This window comes from Engystomops pustulosus, chromosome 5 (genome assembly GCF_040894005.1).
Source record: "Engystomops pustulosus chromosome 5, aEngPut4.maternal, whole genome shotgun sequence".
In the NCBI taxonomy this organism is placed as follows: Eukaryota; Metazoa; Chordata; class Amphibia; order Anura; family Leptodactylidae; genus Engystomops; species Engystomops pustulosus.
The window spans coordinates 152265461-152280882 of NC_092415.1; the positions used below are offsets into that span (position 1 = coordinate 152265461).

The following is a 15422-nucleotide window of genomic DNA, read 5'->3' on the forward strand; positions in this document are numbered from 1 at the left end:
CCTTCGTCTCCCACCCATCACTCAATTGTCTTTTTCTACTCATGTCCTGATTGGGCTTTTCAGCAAAAGAGGGTATGTGCCAGAAGTTATGCAAAAATGCCACAATCTTCTTTCACAAGCCCCAACCCCCCCCCCCCCCTACCCGCTATTATCATACACAAGTCATCAAACTGTCCAAAACATAGGACAAGTGTGGATAGATGTGCTCTATAGTCTGCTTTTCAAAACCCCTATTTGTTTAGTGTCCTCTGTCTCCCGACAAAAGAGGTGCTGTGGTGCTGGGATCGCCAGTGATCAGACGTAAACAGCCAGGAACTTACACATTTAGTTCATAGTTCCCCATCTACACCATTATTGGTATACTGAGTCTTCACATAGTGTCCAATGAAATGCCTAAGACCAGCACAGGGACACATTCATTTCCATGGGCTCATACGCATAGCATAGTTTCCGTGGATCTGCGGGCAAGCCACCAGCGCCAGCTGCAAAACTCAGAGCGGTCCTATTCATACCCAATTTTTACTACTTGGACGGTTTTTGTTTGTTTTCTGCACTGTGAGCGGACCTCACACGCTGATGACACAAAAGCTGCAAACAAAAGAACACAAATGTCTTTATATACGGTGGCTGAGTGGGTAGCACTTATACCTTGCAGCGCTGGGGTCCTCGGTTAGAATCCCACCCAAAGATTTTGTATGTTCTCTCCGTTGTTGCGTGGGTTTCCTCTGGGTGGTCCGGTTTCCTCCCACACTCCAAAACATACTGGTAGGTTGATTAGATTATGAGCCCCATGGGGACAGGGACCAATTTGCCATGCTTTGTGCAGCACTGCCTAATCTGTGTGCGCTATATAAATAAAGAATTATTATTAATTATTATTATATAATTGAGGTTATAATGGTCAATATGGTATTCTCTCTGCTACCAATAACAGATTCTAACAGAAATCACAATGTAGATGTTGACACGTCTAATGTAAACTCTATTAACGCTAAGATACAAAAATGTTTTTGTTATTGTTTTGCCCATAGGTATCACAGTTGCGCCATGAATTATCCATGAAAGATGAGTTACTTCAGTTTTACACCAGTGCAGCTGAAGAGAGCGAGCCTGAGTCTATCTGCTCCACTCCGTAAGTCCCTGACTTCCCCAGAACAAGTGTTGTGACATTATCTGAACAAAGTGCATGTCACCTCCCTGGAGTTTCACCTTTCTATAAGACAAATTCCTCCGTGATAAATGTTTATTTGTGTAAGGAGGAGGCAGACAAAGATAATCTTAGAAAGGGCTGCTAAACGAGGCTAGGTAATGAGTACACGCAATAATCCTTTCTGCTGCTTGTATTGTACGTATTTGTATGTGATCACCAAATGGGAAGCGGATATAAACACTACAGTCCAGCTGGTCCTGAAGTCAAAATTCTATGCAAATCAGTACCTGTAGATGATGCAGAACTACTATTTACTTCCCCCAGGTTTTGCTACTTGGTTTTGTTCCATGAACCATGAGCACAGCTTAGCTAAAGCGTCTGTAAAAAGTCTGTGTAGGAAAAAACTACTATCTCATTTCTTCAGGTGGCTGCTGTTATTATCACCTCTTTAGATTTGGTTGCTGTATTTAAATCCAGGTTTACTGGAGGTCACTGAAGTTATTATATGTAGAGCAGACTTCACTTTGGAAATGTCAGAATGATTATTAAAGGGAACCTGTCATCAGTAATTGGCCTGGTGTAGTGGCCTCATCCAGAAAATCAACTTTGAAATGAGGTGTAAATTGGTTTTATGAAGTCATGGAGGAGAGTTTAACCCCTTACCGACGCACGCCATACTAGTATGGCGCATCGGGTCCCGGTGCATGGAGAGGGCTCGCGGGGTGTTTTCCCATCGATTACTGCCGCCATCTTGCATGGGTGACGTCATCCGGGAGTGGTGATCCGTCGCTATGACAGCCTCGGCTCTTCTGAAGACTCGAGGCTGTCTTGTTTTACCCCTTCATTACAATGTGCTATCACAAAAAAAAGCCTTAGTAATAGTAATAAATCTTTATTTTTATAGTGCCATTTTAATCTGCAGCACTTTACAGATCATGGGGTAAATAGACACAAACAAAATAGGATCTTGCAGAGCATTAAAATAGTCATATAAAAATTATAGGAGTAAGGGCCTTGCTCGCAAGAGCTTACAATCTACAAGTGCATTTCTGATTGGCTAGCAAATGTAACAGAAATAGTAGACCGCATACCCAAGGTCAAAGAAAAACTGATAGTTGTGGAGGGTGCCAGCAGTCTGTCAGCCTCAGTCAGAGGTTCCTCATGGATCCAATAATAGCAAAGAAGACCACAGTACTGGAACGGATGAACTCATAAAGAGTACTTTATTCCAACCAAATGCAATGGTTGGATCACATTGTGATCTTTGACAAGAATGTGACAAACACTTGCTTGACAAAGATTGCAATGTGATCGAAACGTTGCGTTTGTTTGGAATGAAGCACTCTTTTTGAGTTTGTCCATCCCTGTGCTGTGCTGCGGTCTTCTTTGCTATTGACTAGCAAAGGTAAGTTGATGAAGGTTTGCTTTGTATGCAGGAGGTAGGAAAGTGCTATCAGGGGGAACTATAGACCACACCCCCTGTCCCGGGCCAATCAATCCAGAGGCTTAGGGCTCTTGATGTAACCATTGAGCGACCATGCTGCCTGGCATAAACGGCGTAGTTTTGCCCACAAACCTTTGAACAAATGTTTGCAGGTTTTTAGAAAGTACGCAGGTGCAGGGCATGAACACTCCGTACCAGCCCATTCAGCTGCTGGCCACGCCCACATAGTGTGAAGGTGGTATAGGCACAAAAATTATCACAATTTCTTGCAGTTCACAATAAATTGTGATTATATCAGTGCTTGTACGACAGAAAACTGGCATATAAGCACTAATAAATCTCTCCCTATGAATCTGCTTTTATTCACTGCTCATCTAAGTCTTTTAATGCCATTTTAGCTACTAGTAGTAGAGACCTAGTACACATGCTTTACAGCTTAGTCAGATCCACTTTGTGATTTGATGTTCTTACTATAATGTTTCTCAGAGGTCTGTCTGGTTTTAGGTCTAAATCCAATTTCCCCACCATATTTCTTTTAAGGATTGCACGATTTTTAAAGCAGTGTGTAGACTACTGGTTAGACATTTAATAATATAATTCATGAGCTGTAGAATAGAATTATGCTGACGTTTTGAGTTATTTTTGAGGAAGAATGAGTAATCCTGACATAATCCCATCTGGTATGAGGACATAAAGGAAGCTGTTGGCAAACAATTAAACATCACATTATAAAACTCTGTTTTCATTCCATCAATTTAGGTCTCCTTTTATTTTTCATTCCATACCTGTCAAGGGCATTCTTGAGCAAAGTACAGCTCTATTGCCCCTTGTACACACTGTAAAGCAATGAAGCATGTGCAGAGATCATGCCTCTTCTACCCAGCATTGCTTTCTAGGGGCAGTAAATTGAACTTCTGTTTGTGTACAGAGGTAACTGGTCCATACCCTTTGGTCTACAAGTCTGTTGTAGTTTTCCTGCTGCTTCCATATTGACCCATTTTTCTTCTATGTTATTACAATCTAGTAACCAATCTAGTAACTGCACTATTGTGTACATCAGGGGAAAATGTTGGGCAAATGGGGACATATTCCACTGTATGTGCTCTGTGATTTTCTGGTGCATACACTGTTTATTTGAAAAGTTTAACAATGATCTATTTTACTTTTCTTAAAGCTTAAAGAGGAATGAATCTTCATCTTCCGTCCAAAACTATTTCCATTTTGACTCCCTACAGCAGAAACTAAAAGACCTTGAGGATGAGAACATTGTCCTGCGTTCTGAGGTGAGGTCTTGTGCGGTTTCTTTCTTCCCCACTGTTATGTGGGTACAATAGAAAAGGCAAGAAAAAAATGTGGTTTCTCAGTTGGCAATTCTAAAGGTCATGTTTATAGCTGCACATTTTCTGCTCAAAGTGGCCTGTTACTGACACCTAGTGACTAAATGCATGCACTGCATCCATTCTTGAAAGGAGATGCTTCTGATTGATTCCATAATGACTCTTTTCTTAATAGAAAGTTGGAATTGTTGCTTACCTTTAATAGGATGACTTTTAAGATGTAAGGATTCACATCACCTGCACTTCTGCACTTCTGCACTGGTGTATAATTTTATTTTTATGGAATACCACCCTTTAAATCGGAATAATTGAACATATCAGATTAGTTTGCTTGAAGATTCTTAACTTATCAAAACTATAAAATTAAATATTCAGTGAGATATTGATATTCAAATATTGAATTTATTTTCTGGAGCTGGATTCTGTGTGTTCCAACCCTCTCTAACTCCAACTAAACCCAATCTGAGCCCAATATCATAACGGTAATTCACATTGGGAGTGAGTCCTACCTTGCAGGCAGATACAGTGCTTTGTCAGTATAGCCTTTTCTAATATTGATTTGAATTAATGTATGAGGCACCTTAATAATATAATTATTTTTGCAGGCATGTCACTTGCAAACTGAGACAATTACATACGAGGAGAAGGAACAGCAACTTGTCAATGACTGTGTAAAAGAACTAAGTAGGTCATCTTTTAAAAGTACATTATACACCATGCATTTATTATAATATTTAATGTCCATGGGGACACTAGAAAGATCTCATTTTAGTAGTATAAAGACATGAAAAGTTGTACCTAACGTGATGTTTTAATGGCCTGTTTGTCTTTTCTAGGGGATGCTAACATTCAAATTGCAAATATATCAGAGGATTTAGCAAAGAAAACTGAGGATGCAGCTCGACAGCAAGAAGAGATCACTCACCTGTTATCTCAAATTGTTGATATTCAGAAAAAGGCTAAAGCTGTAAGTATTGTGCAATAAATCCTGAATGGATTTGGGAAATTGAATATATATATTAGTGTGGCTAATGCAAATATGACCAAAATGTATGCTCCTAACTTACTGCACACCATACTGCACACCATTTACATACTAAAGCAAAATGCATTACTCCTCCATAAAGTTTTCAGTATTTTGGTCCAACAAACGAGTTCTGCATTACTCCATTGCATAGGTAATTTCAGTTATGTTCATTTGGTATATAACTTGCTGTTCACCGAGGCCATTCATTATCCTACAAAGTGGATCCAGAGAAGCACACATTCCCTATGAGATGAGAGGCAATAACCCATACTGGGAGAAAATTTCACCCCCACTCTAATTATGGTTGAAAATTGTGATTTTTTTTTTTTTTTTTTTGATTTTTTTTCTCCTTTCTAGTATGCAGTAGAAAATGAGGAGCTTGTGCAACATCTGGGGGCTGCAAAAGATGCCCAGCGCCAACTTACAGCAGAGGTAAGAGTGTGAATTCAAAAAACAAGGATGTTAGAGGCGATATGTCAGAGGTCTTTCAGTATTTCTGCCACTCAAGTTTTGGCTATTTTCACAAGAAAACAAAGTATCATAAGGATATGATTGTGTGTAGTGAGTAAAAACTCTTGACAGCCCAAGATGCTCCTTAATTATTATCATTAGCCATTGTGTGTCAGGAATTACTGTATGTAACTTTCAGTCATTCTCTTCCACTATCTGCAATCATTACATTGAACAGCAAAGCAACATAAGAAGCTATTATTCTTTATGTAAATCCTCTCCCATCCATTCCTCCATCTTCTTTTCTCCAGCTCCAACACTTCCTTGTTAGAGCTACTAAAGTGTCACCTATCTCTAGCCTGGTGTATGATGGTCCAGGGTGTCGCCTCCCTTTCACCTTTCTTTCCCCTTCCCTAACCACCTCAAAAGAAGAGACTGCCAGGCACGGTGTAGCCTTATCTACCCGTTATAGCACTGGCTGCAGGGGAGGTAGATGTAAATAGAGCTGTATACGTCAGCAGTGAAATATTGGCAGATGGTTCCTTAGTACTAGTTCCATACACAAGACGCGCCCGTGGTAGTAGCAGTGACACCTGTCAATCGGGAACAGGAGGCAGGCAGTGCAGGGAAACCAGGAATATTCAGGACTCACTTTCTGTGATTGGACTCGCCTCAGGGGAGTTGTATAGAAGTATACAAACATTACACACACAGAGTGGAACCATTTAAGGATAAGGGCAATTATTTTTAATCATTTTTGGATGGGGTAATTTGAATGGCAGGTTCCCTTTCATCTTTTGATTATCAAACTTGGCCAAAGGGAGATCGTTGTGACCCGCTTACCAAACCATAGCCTGTTGTAATATTAAGTGTATCTTCATCTCATGCCTCTGCATATTATACCCTTGACCTGCCCAGCAACACTTTATTGCATCTTATTTTTACATTTTGAAGCTATTATTGTCTCTGTAAAAACAGAGCTGAATGTTTAATATTGGGCCAAGCAGGTGTGTTTGCATTAGAGGTGATGTTTTAGTGTGGGTCTTGCTTAGACTTTGGGCTTAAAAATGTCCTGTATAATAAGGAGTTTCTTAAAAACACAAACCTACTGTGTAATATAGTACACAAGGGAATGAATAACCATTGTCTATTTTTGGTATAGCTGCGGGAGCTGGAGGACAAGTATGCAGAGTGCATGGAAATGCTTCATGAGGCACAGGAAGAGCTAAAGAACCTTAGAAATAAAACCATGCCAAATGTCATTTCCCGGCGCTACCACACTCTGGGTGCTTTCCCCATGGTAAGTAGGAACTGATCATTGAGTTCTACCCACTAAATAAAGAAAAAACACAACCGGACAATTCCTTTTTGTAGAAATATATATATTCTTTAAATCTGCTTTTACAGCTCTACCAAGTTTCCTCGATGAAGCGATAATGTATTCTAATTTGACTACAAAATTCCACTTTGCTTGTGTCTTGCCAGAATCATTTTCTGAGTCTTTTTCTGTGGTTTGGATGCATTTAACAAAACAAACAAACATGTGACTTGTCTGTTCTGCAATACTTTATTGTAACTCCAGGCAATTATTTTTGGTTCTGTGACCATTGAATTTTCAATACACCTGGACCAGGTCCAGGACCTTGCCATAGCATACCACCGGCTGGAGACAGGGAGAGTTTGCTCTCCTCACCCCTCCCATCTCTATAGGGAGCCATGGATCCGCGTCTTGTTTATGGTGGAAGATAAAACATACTCCTATCCCATGTATATATAATTTTTTTTTTTTTATACAGGACTCCTTAGCGGCAGAGATAGAGGGATCTATGAGGAAAGAGCTGCAGATTGATGAAGCGGATTCTCCTGAGATGAAGTAAGTTAATTTGTTTACTGTGCTTTAGATAGTTTTAAGAATCTCTCCGGCATTCTTTTACAATTCCCAATTTTTCTGAATGCCTAAAATAGCTGATAAATGGTCAATGTAGTCATGAACAAAGTTCTTAAGAGACTTTATAACATTTCTAACTTCATGAATTATACAGTATATTTCTTTTTCTTCTAGTGGTAATCATCAAAAACGTGTGTTTGAAACTGTGCGGAATGTGAACCAAGTAGTGAAGCAGAGGTCATTGGCGCCTTCTCCAATGAACATCCCAGGTTCTAACCAGTCCTCGGCAATGAACTCTTTAATATCTAGCTGTGTCAGTACGCCACGCTCCAGTCTTTATGGAGGAGATATTTCTAATATTGTTATAGATAATAAAACCAATAGCATTATTCTGGAAACTGAGTCACCTGATAACAGGTTAGTGCCACTGCTCAAGTCAGTTACTGGTTGGCCTCTAATATACAGCATGCTTCTACGTGGTATATATTTAGAGTTTGTTACAAAACATATCTAGCAAAGCTTTATATGGCTAGTAAAGTATTTGAAATGTTTTTATACTATGCCTCACTTACATCATCATATGCAGTGTGTGAAAAATACAAGATGAAGGTGTCCTCGATAAGATTTTACACTTTATTTTGTAACATCTTTTAATGACCTTCATAAATTGTGTACATTTTGGTGTTAGAATTTAATAGTGATGATTAACACTCCATTTGATCATCTGTGCTCTTAGGTGTTGCTTCCACTAAATTATATTCTGATGTTGTGTAATTTAACATACATCTATACGAGGGCGGTTCAATAAGTAGCCGTGTTTGACGACAGAGGGCGTTCCTGAGGGCTGCCATCTATCAAACAACAGCAAAACAAATTGCAGAATGATTGATAGGTTAGTTTGGATTTGGAAGCCATTTGAATAAGACGTGTTTCGTGATTTTCGCTAAGATGGAAAAAGCAGTATCGAAAAAATGGAGGAGATAAAAGCAAAGTTGGATGCTGTTTATGGGGACACTTCGCCTTATATAACCACAGTTAGATATTGGTTCAACGAATTGAAAAATGGGTGAACATCGGAGCGACCAGGAAGCCCAGCAGACGTGGTTACCGAGGAAATCATTCAAGAAGTCCACAACATGATGCTTGCTGATCAACGAACAAAGTGCGCGAAGTAGCAGAGACTGTAGGTGTATCAATTAATATTTTTTGTTGTTGATGAAAAAATTGTAGGCCGATAGGTGATGCGATTGCTCACGGCGGACAACAAGCGGATGCGGCTGTTAACTTCGAAGCAGTGTTTGGAGCAGTTTAAGCGAGATTCGCAGGAGTTTTTGCATCGAGATGTCACCGTTGATGAAACCTGGATTCATCATTACACACCAGAAACTAAGCAACATTCAAAACAATGGATTTCTTCCCGTCAATTTGCTCCAAAGAAGGCGAAGACCGTCCAATGGCGACGATTTTTTGGGATGCAAATGGCGTCATCCTCATGGATTTTTTTAGAAAAATGAGCGGTCACTGGACAAAATTACAGTGAGTTATTGGACAGCTTCGACAAAAAAATGAAGGAGACACGGCCGCATTTGGCGAAAAATGTGCTGTTTCACCACGATAATGCACCAGCACATTCATCCGGAGTTGTCGCCGCCAAACTGCATGAATTGCGTCATGAATTGCTGCCACAACCCCCTTATTCATCTGATCTGACTCCCTGCGACTTTTTCTTGTTCCCTAACATAAAGAAATGGCTAGCGGGAAAAAATTTTCGCTCAAACGAGGGAGTCCTCGCCAAGACAGAGGCATATTTTGAAGAGTTCGACAAATCCTATTTTTTGGAGGGGTTAAAAATGGCAGCAAAGTTGGGAGACGTGTATCTTTCTAAAAGGGGACTATGTTGAAAAATAAATTTATATATATTTTTTTAAATAATGGTGTCTTCATTTCTAACACGGGTAGTTATTGAACCGCCCTTGTATATGCATGTTCAGTTAATTATATAGACTTGTACATATACAAATGCAGACATCAGATTAGGTACAACTCCCATAAAATTTGTTGTGTCTTAGTATGTTTAAAGGACATATACTACAAGGATCAAGCATTGTAAACCAAGCACACTGACATACTGGTGTGTGTCCCCTCTGGCAGGATCTTATCTTCTTTAAACTTCTTATTCCCTGGTTTTTACAAGAAAAGACTTTAAGAATTATGCAAATGAAACCGAGGGGCTCCAGGCACCATAGATTTGAATGGAGCCTGGAGCCCCTCGGGCTCATTTGCATAATTCTTAAAGCCTTTTTTTCTTAATAACAAGGGCATAAGAAGCTTAAAGAAGAGCAGATCCTGACATAGGGGCCACACACCATTATGTAATTTTGCTTGATCCTGGTGGTAGATGTCTTTTAAAACACAAGCTGTCCATTTATATATTTAGTACCCAAATTGATAGAATTACAAATTATTTGGCATAAAAGTGGTTGTCACATGAACAACGATTATCCTCTGTCCACAGAATCGATAATTGTATAATCATTTGGAATCCAACCCTTGGATTCCCTGCTGATCACAAGAACAAGTTCCCATATTTAAATGGCTCTGTTTATGCACATGTGTGCTGCCACTGCACTCCATTCAATTATATATTATATAATTATATATTTGGCAGTCAGAGATCAAAAAAGGTTGCAGGTATGTGGGACCTACATTTTTTTTTATTGGTGTCCCAGTAGTTTCATCCTGATTAATTAAACTCTAAATACCTATTCTGCTTGATTCCTTATGCAACCCTTTTAAGACTAACAAACGTTAAACATGTACAACCTAATTTCTAAATTTAAAAAACTCAGAAAATAATTGAAGCAAGATGCTGTCTACTATATTTTCTTATCAATTTCTTTCTGTCTTGTCTTTAGTGATGGAGATAAGAACAAGAAGCCTGGCACTCCAGGAACCCCAGGCTCTAATGACTTAGAGACAGCCTTGCGGCGACTGTCCCTTCGACGTGAGAACTACATTCTGGAACGCAAATTCTTTGAAGATGATCAGGAGCGGAAGTTGCGCACTCTAGCTGAGAAAGGAGAACTTCACAGTGGATCTCTAACGCCAACAGAGAGCATCATGTCCTTGGGTACCCACTCCTCCAGGCTATCCGAGTTCACTGGCATCTCAGGAATGTCCTTCAGCAGCCGATCTTACCTGCCAGAGAAACTTCAGATCGTGAAGCCCCTAGAAGGTGACAAGGGGCCCCGGCCCTTCTATGTTTTGCTTAGTGACTCGCTGTGGTCTCTTATACATCACCAGAAAGCAGGCACTTTACATAATACACACTCTTTCTACTTTAGGGATAGCAATCCTCGATGTTGGTTTGAGATATTTTAGTTTTCATACGGTATAGTGAAAAAATAATAGTTATGTATTTATGTAATGATTTCTACATACTCTACACAAGTTAAATGTTAACCAATGAGTAATATATAATGTAGTGATAATATTTAAGTTGCTAATACTTGCTAAGCTATTTTATATGTACCCTGAGGCACTTTATTGAAAAAAAAAAAATGTTCACTATTAAAAGGGTTGTCTGTGGAGGAAATAAAATGTCTGCAGATTATAGCTTTCTGCCATATAAAAACTTTTCTCGTATAATATAATAACAAAAATAATGACCTATTCAAGGAGATTTTCAGGCTCATCATTGTCAAGAAGTTTGTCTCTGAGGCAGCAGGATCTTCTCCCCCTTCCTTCTGATATGTGGGCCTGTCTCCTCTCGGCACTCCCCACTCTTGAGGTGCTTATGACTTTTTCAAGGCTCTTTTTGTATATCTGGAGGTGTTAAAAAACAGGACCCATGGTGTAAGAGGCTGCAACATAGTGTGGTTTGCCATAAGGTCACCTGTTATCAGAGGTGTCTGTGGGAAGTGACTGCCCAGGCCACAAAGACGAGCAGGAATAGGACCTGCTCCTTGAATGTGCCCCGTAGAAGGCAATGGGGCTGTGGGCTTACTGTTGTGTGCATGAGGACTAAAGCCTTAATATTCTTCATTGCAGGCACAAAGATACTGGTATTTGGATGGATATACCGTATATACTCGAGTATAAGCCGACCCGAGTATAAGTCGAGACCCCTAATTTCAACACAAAAACTAGGAAAACCTATTGACTCGAGTATAAGCCGAGGGTGGGAAATGCATTGGTTACAGCCTCCCAGTATATAGTCTGCCAGCCCCTGTAGCATACAGCCTGCCCAGCCCCTGTAGCATACAGCCTGCCCAGCCCCTGTAGTAGGAAAAAAAATAACACTGTACTCATCTTTCCGACGTCCCCCATAGGTCCTCTTCTGTCTCAGACAGAAGAGGACCTACAGGTGACGTCAGAAAGGTTGACTCGAGTATAAGCCGAGTTAGGGTTTTTGAGCACAAATTTTGTGCTGAAAAACTAGGCTTATACTCGAGTATATAAGGTATATATATATATATCTCCCACTATGCTACTACTAATACCATGGGTCCCGACTACAAATTCCATCCAAGAATCATTGCCTGTAATTTCCATAAGCACCTGAGTAACATTTTGAGTGCTGCCCCAAGTCAGAAGAGACTGGAAGTATTTACTGCTGTCAGAGAGAAGCTTCCTGTCAGGAGAGGCTGAAACATTTTATATAACATTTATATTGACATTTGTAATTAGTTATATGTGAAAGTGTTTATACGGCAGCAGACTTATATTTTGCAGGGCATTAAAGGTATTTTCCAGGAACAGAAAATTGTTCTTAATCCATAAATGCTTTTTTGTATGCTTTTTTTTGTTCCTAAATAATGTTTAGATCAGTCACTCAATATTTTAGCACATTATTTGGCTTTTACATAACTATAAAGGGGTTGTCCGACTGTAATAAAAACATACGTGTCAGGCTGGGGAGGGCTTTTTTTAAAAAAAATAATAATAATAATAATTGTGCACTCACCTGCTCCTGCGACCCGTCCTTGGGTTTCCAGGGATACGGAAGCTGCACTCTGACAGCTTCTAACAGCTTGGCATCACCATGTCGCAGCACCTGATGAGACATAAGGGGCAGGTGGGCCCCCCTGGAAGTCGTAAGAGCGGAGTTTATATGCCTCTGTAAACAAACAGGGGCTTGGTTCACCTGCTTCTTGTGGAAGGGCCAGAGCAGGTGATTACATGTTTATTTTTTTACAAAGCCCTCCCCAGCCTGGCATGTAAATTTTTATTAGGCGGTCAACCATTTTAATTTAGGAACTTTAGTAAATTTTGTGTGCCTGGAAAACCTTTATAAACTTTTTCATGAATTTTGTAGTCTATTTCTCACAGTAAACTGAGATATTACTTTGAAATCAGACTAGAAATAATTTTCTCAAGAAATGAAGGCAACCATTGCACTGTGACATCTGTCATCTGTTACTGATACACAGTGCAACAAAAAAGGAGGAATTCACTGCTGAAGAATGATCATTCACAATTCAGACGATCAATGTCCATCACATGTGTGTAATAGTAAGGCCACTCTTCTACCCATGTACTTTATTTATACTTGCTGCTGTTCAGACGAAGTACCTGGTGCATCCTAGCGATTGTTGGAAATCTCATGTAGTTTTCTTGTTTAGGCACTTGTGTAGCGTAACATACCTTTTAATAGACTAGGCATAAATCGGTAGTATAGTGTGCGTGTACATGAAGACTAACATTGTTTCCGGCCATATATTATATTATTTCTAATCACTATATTTGCATTCCTCATTGAGCTTACGGGAGACCTAGTTGTTGTGATTCCTGCTCACTCCCTCTCCATAGAACTGACATCTCTGATACCTTCCATCTATCCTGCTATCAAAACTAAATCCAGCACAAAGTAATTTTATTAAACAAAATTAGTTTATCAGAGTTGGAGGGAGTGTGGAAAAAGCCTTATATATGGACAAAAGAAGCCCATAACTCTCATGAGACAAATTGTAAAATATATTATTTTCACTGTGATTTATGCCAAGTTTGTTGAAAAGATTTAACAATTTAAACAGTTTTCATTATTCTGAATTAATATTTTGAAAGAACGGTTCTCTTGAAGCTGCTAAGATATTGGAGAATTATTTAGACAAATTTTGCTTAGGGTTACTCACGTAAAATGTTCGCCAGTCAGTGTGTGGAAACTATACCTGTCCCAAAGCTCCCTACAAAGTGCATATCTCCAAGTCATATTGACTAATAGAGCAAATTTCACAAGTGAAAACCAGCAGTGGATAGGAATAAAGATATGGACTAACTGTATTATAGATTCTCTCCTTTTATGATCCATGCCTTGTTTTTGATTCCTAAACTGAATTTAAATAACTGAATGAGCAAATGCAACCCATAAATTGTCCATAATGGTTGGTAATATTTACGCACACATCTAGTCCTCACCTTTCTCGTACTACATCTCTGGTAATGACAGCCTGTGCTACAATAGTGACCACTACCTCTATTCAACGTGACCACAGCTCGATGGTCAAGTGAGATATATGTATAGGTCATTAATGCAGTTCTAGAAATCAGCAGCAGAGAGTCAGGAGTTCATGGAGTCAGGGGGCACTGACAAGTAAGTTTTTTTTTTTCTTCTGTTTTTTCAGTACTCTTTGTCTTTATCATCTCAAAAAGATCTTCTATGGCTGTGTTACAAAAGAGTGGAACTGATAAGACATTGTCCTTCCTGTGCATTGTGTTCAAAATAATGCAGTGGAGAGGTAGTACACTTTCCTAGGGACTTATCAAGCACTAGAATGTAATTGACAGCCGTAACCACCTCCTCCCATGCAAAATTTGTCATAAATCTGAACAATTTACTCTTTATTATGTAGTTCTAAAATACAACATTGTCACCATAGAATGTCCAGTGACTAGGCTTGTGTCCCTTAGGACAGCTTTATTATCATAAGTTATCTTTGACACCTGCCCTCCAGATTCGTGATGATGTATCTGGAGTACGGGACAAGATTTAGAAAATGCATAATATAGAAAAGTTACCAAAAAACCTGTTGCCATTCTTTTTAATCTTTTCTCATTGGTCACTAATGGGCTACTCTTTGTACTCTTTGTACTCTTTTCTTTGGACCTCCAAAGACATCTCTCCCTGCTCTTTGCTGGTCACTCCATGAGCATAGGGTGTCTCTTAAGGGAAGTATGAGATACTGGCACCCTTTTTACAGAAACAAATAAGATATTGCGGCAGATTTACTTACCCGGTCCATTCGTGATCCAGCGGCGCGTTCTCTGCAGTGGATTCGGGTCTTCCGGCGACTCACTAAGGTAGTTCCTCCGCCGTCCACCAGATGTCGCTGCTGCGCTGAAGTTCCCCGATGCCCGCTGGAATGCCCTGTAATTCACCGGCCTATACCTGGTGAAGGTAAGAGCAAGTTTCGTAACACATTTTTTTTTTTTTTTTTTTAAATGTGGCGGTTTTTCCGAATCCGCCGGGTTTTCGTTAGGCCACGTTCCCCTGATTTCCGTTGCGTGCATGCCGTTGCATGCACGCGATCGGATTTTGGTGCATCGGCGCCGGCATGCACGCAACGGGGCAATACAGGGAAAATCGGTGCAAATCGGAAATATTCGGGCAACACGTCGGGGAAACCGCGAATCGGGCCCTTAGTAAATGACCCCCATAGTGTATCAAGGAAAAGATACCAGGATGCTCCTCAGATGATAACCACACTATGTGATATGCATTTAGCAAGCCAAGGCAGAAATGTGTTGAGCATTTTTTTTTTTAATTCTCCCTTGTTTAGATGATTTATGGTCAATTTAAAGATGTACTTGAAGACATTTAGAAATGCAGATTGTGTGGGACAAAACACATTCTAAAACTTTAGGAGGAAAATTTTCACAAAATTTCATAAATATTAAATTTAAATGTGCTCAATGATTGAGAAACTATAATTCGGTCATAATTACCGTATGAGAAAAGGTGTATCTTGCAATTTTTGAGCCGTTGTTGCAGACACTCTGTAACTTATACCATTTATGTTGTCATGTTTTCTTTCACTACTCCTTTTGAGTTATTCCTCTTGTACTTTTTGTTGTATCTATTTCATTCTTTCAATAAAATCTCTGTTCTATTCAATCATTTTGGTTTC

At 39.6% G+C, this 15422-nt stretch overlaps 1 protein-coding gene across 11 annotated transcripts in view; it reads left to right on the forward strand.

The window, feature by feature from the left end:
• The window catches only part of TRAK1 (trafficking kinesin protein 1), a 103199-nt gene that overhangs the window by 71479 nt on the left and 16298 nt on the right, over positions 1–15422 (forward strand). For all 11 annotated transcript variants that reach the window (XM_072153436.1, XM_072153429.1, XM_072153431.1 and 8 more), the window contains 9 exons: positions 1032–1132; positions 3769–3877; positions 4537–4615; positions 4768–4898; positions 5316–5390; positions 6571–6708; positions 7205–7281; positions 7471–7713; positions 10212–10531. In XM_072153436.1, coding sequence (XP_072009537.1) covers positions 1032–1132; positions 3769–3877; positions 4537–4615; positions 4768–4898; positions 5316–5390; positions 6571–6708; positions 7205–7281; positions 7471–7713; positions 10212–10531 — 1273 coding nt within the window. The remainder of the gene's footprint in view (positions 1–1031; positions 1133–3768; positions 3878–4536; positions 4616–4767; positions 4899–5315; positions 5391–6570; positions 6709–7204; positions 7282–7470; positions 7714–10211; positions 10532–15422) is intronic.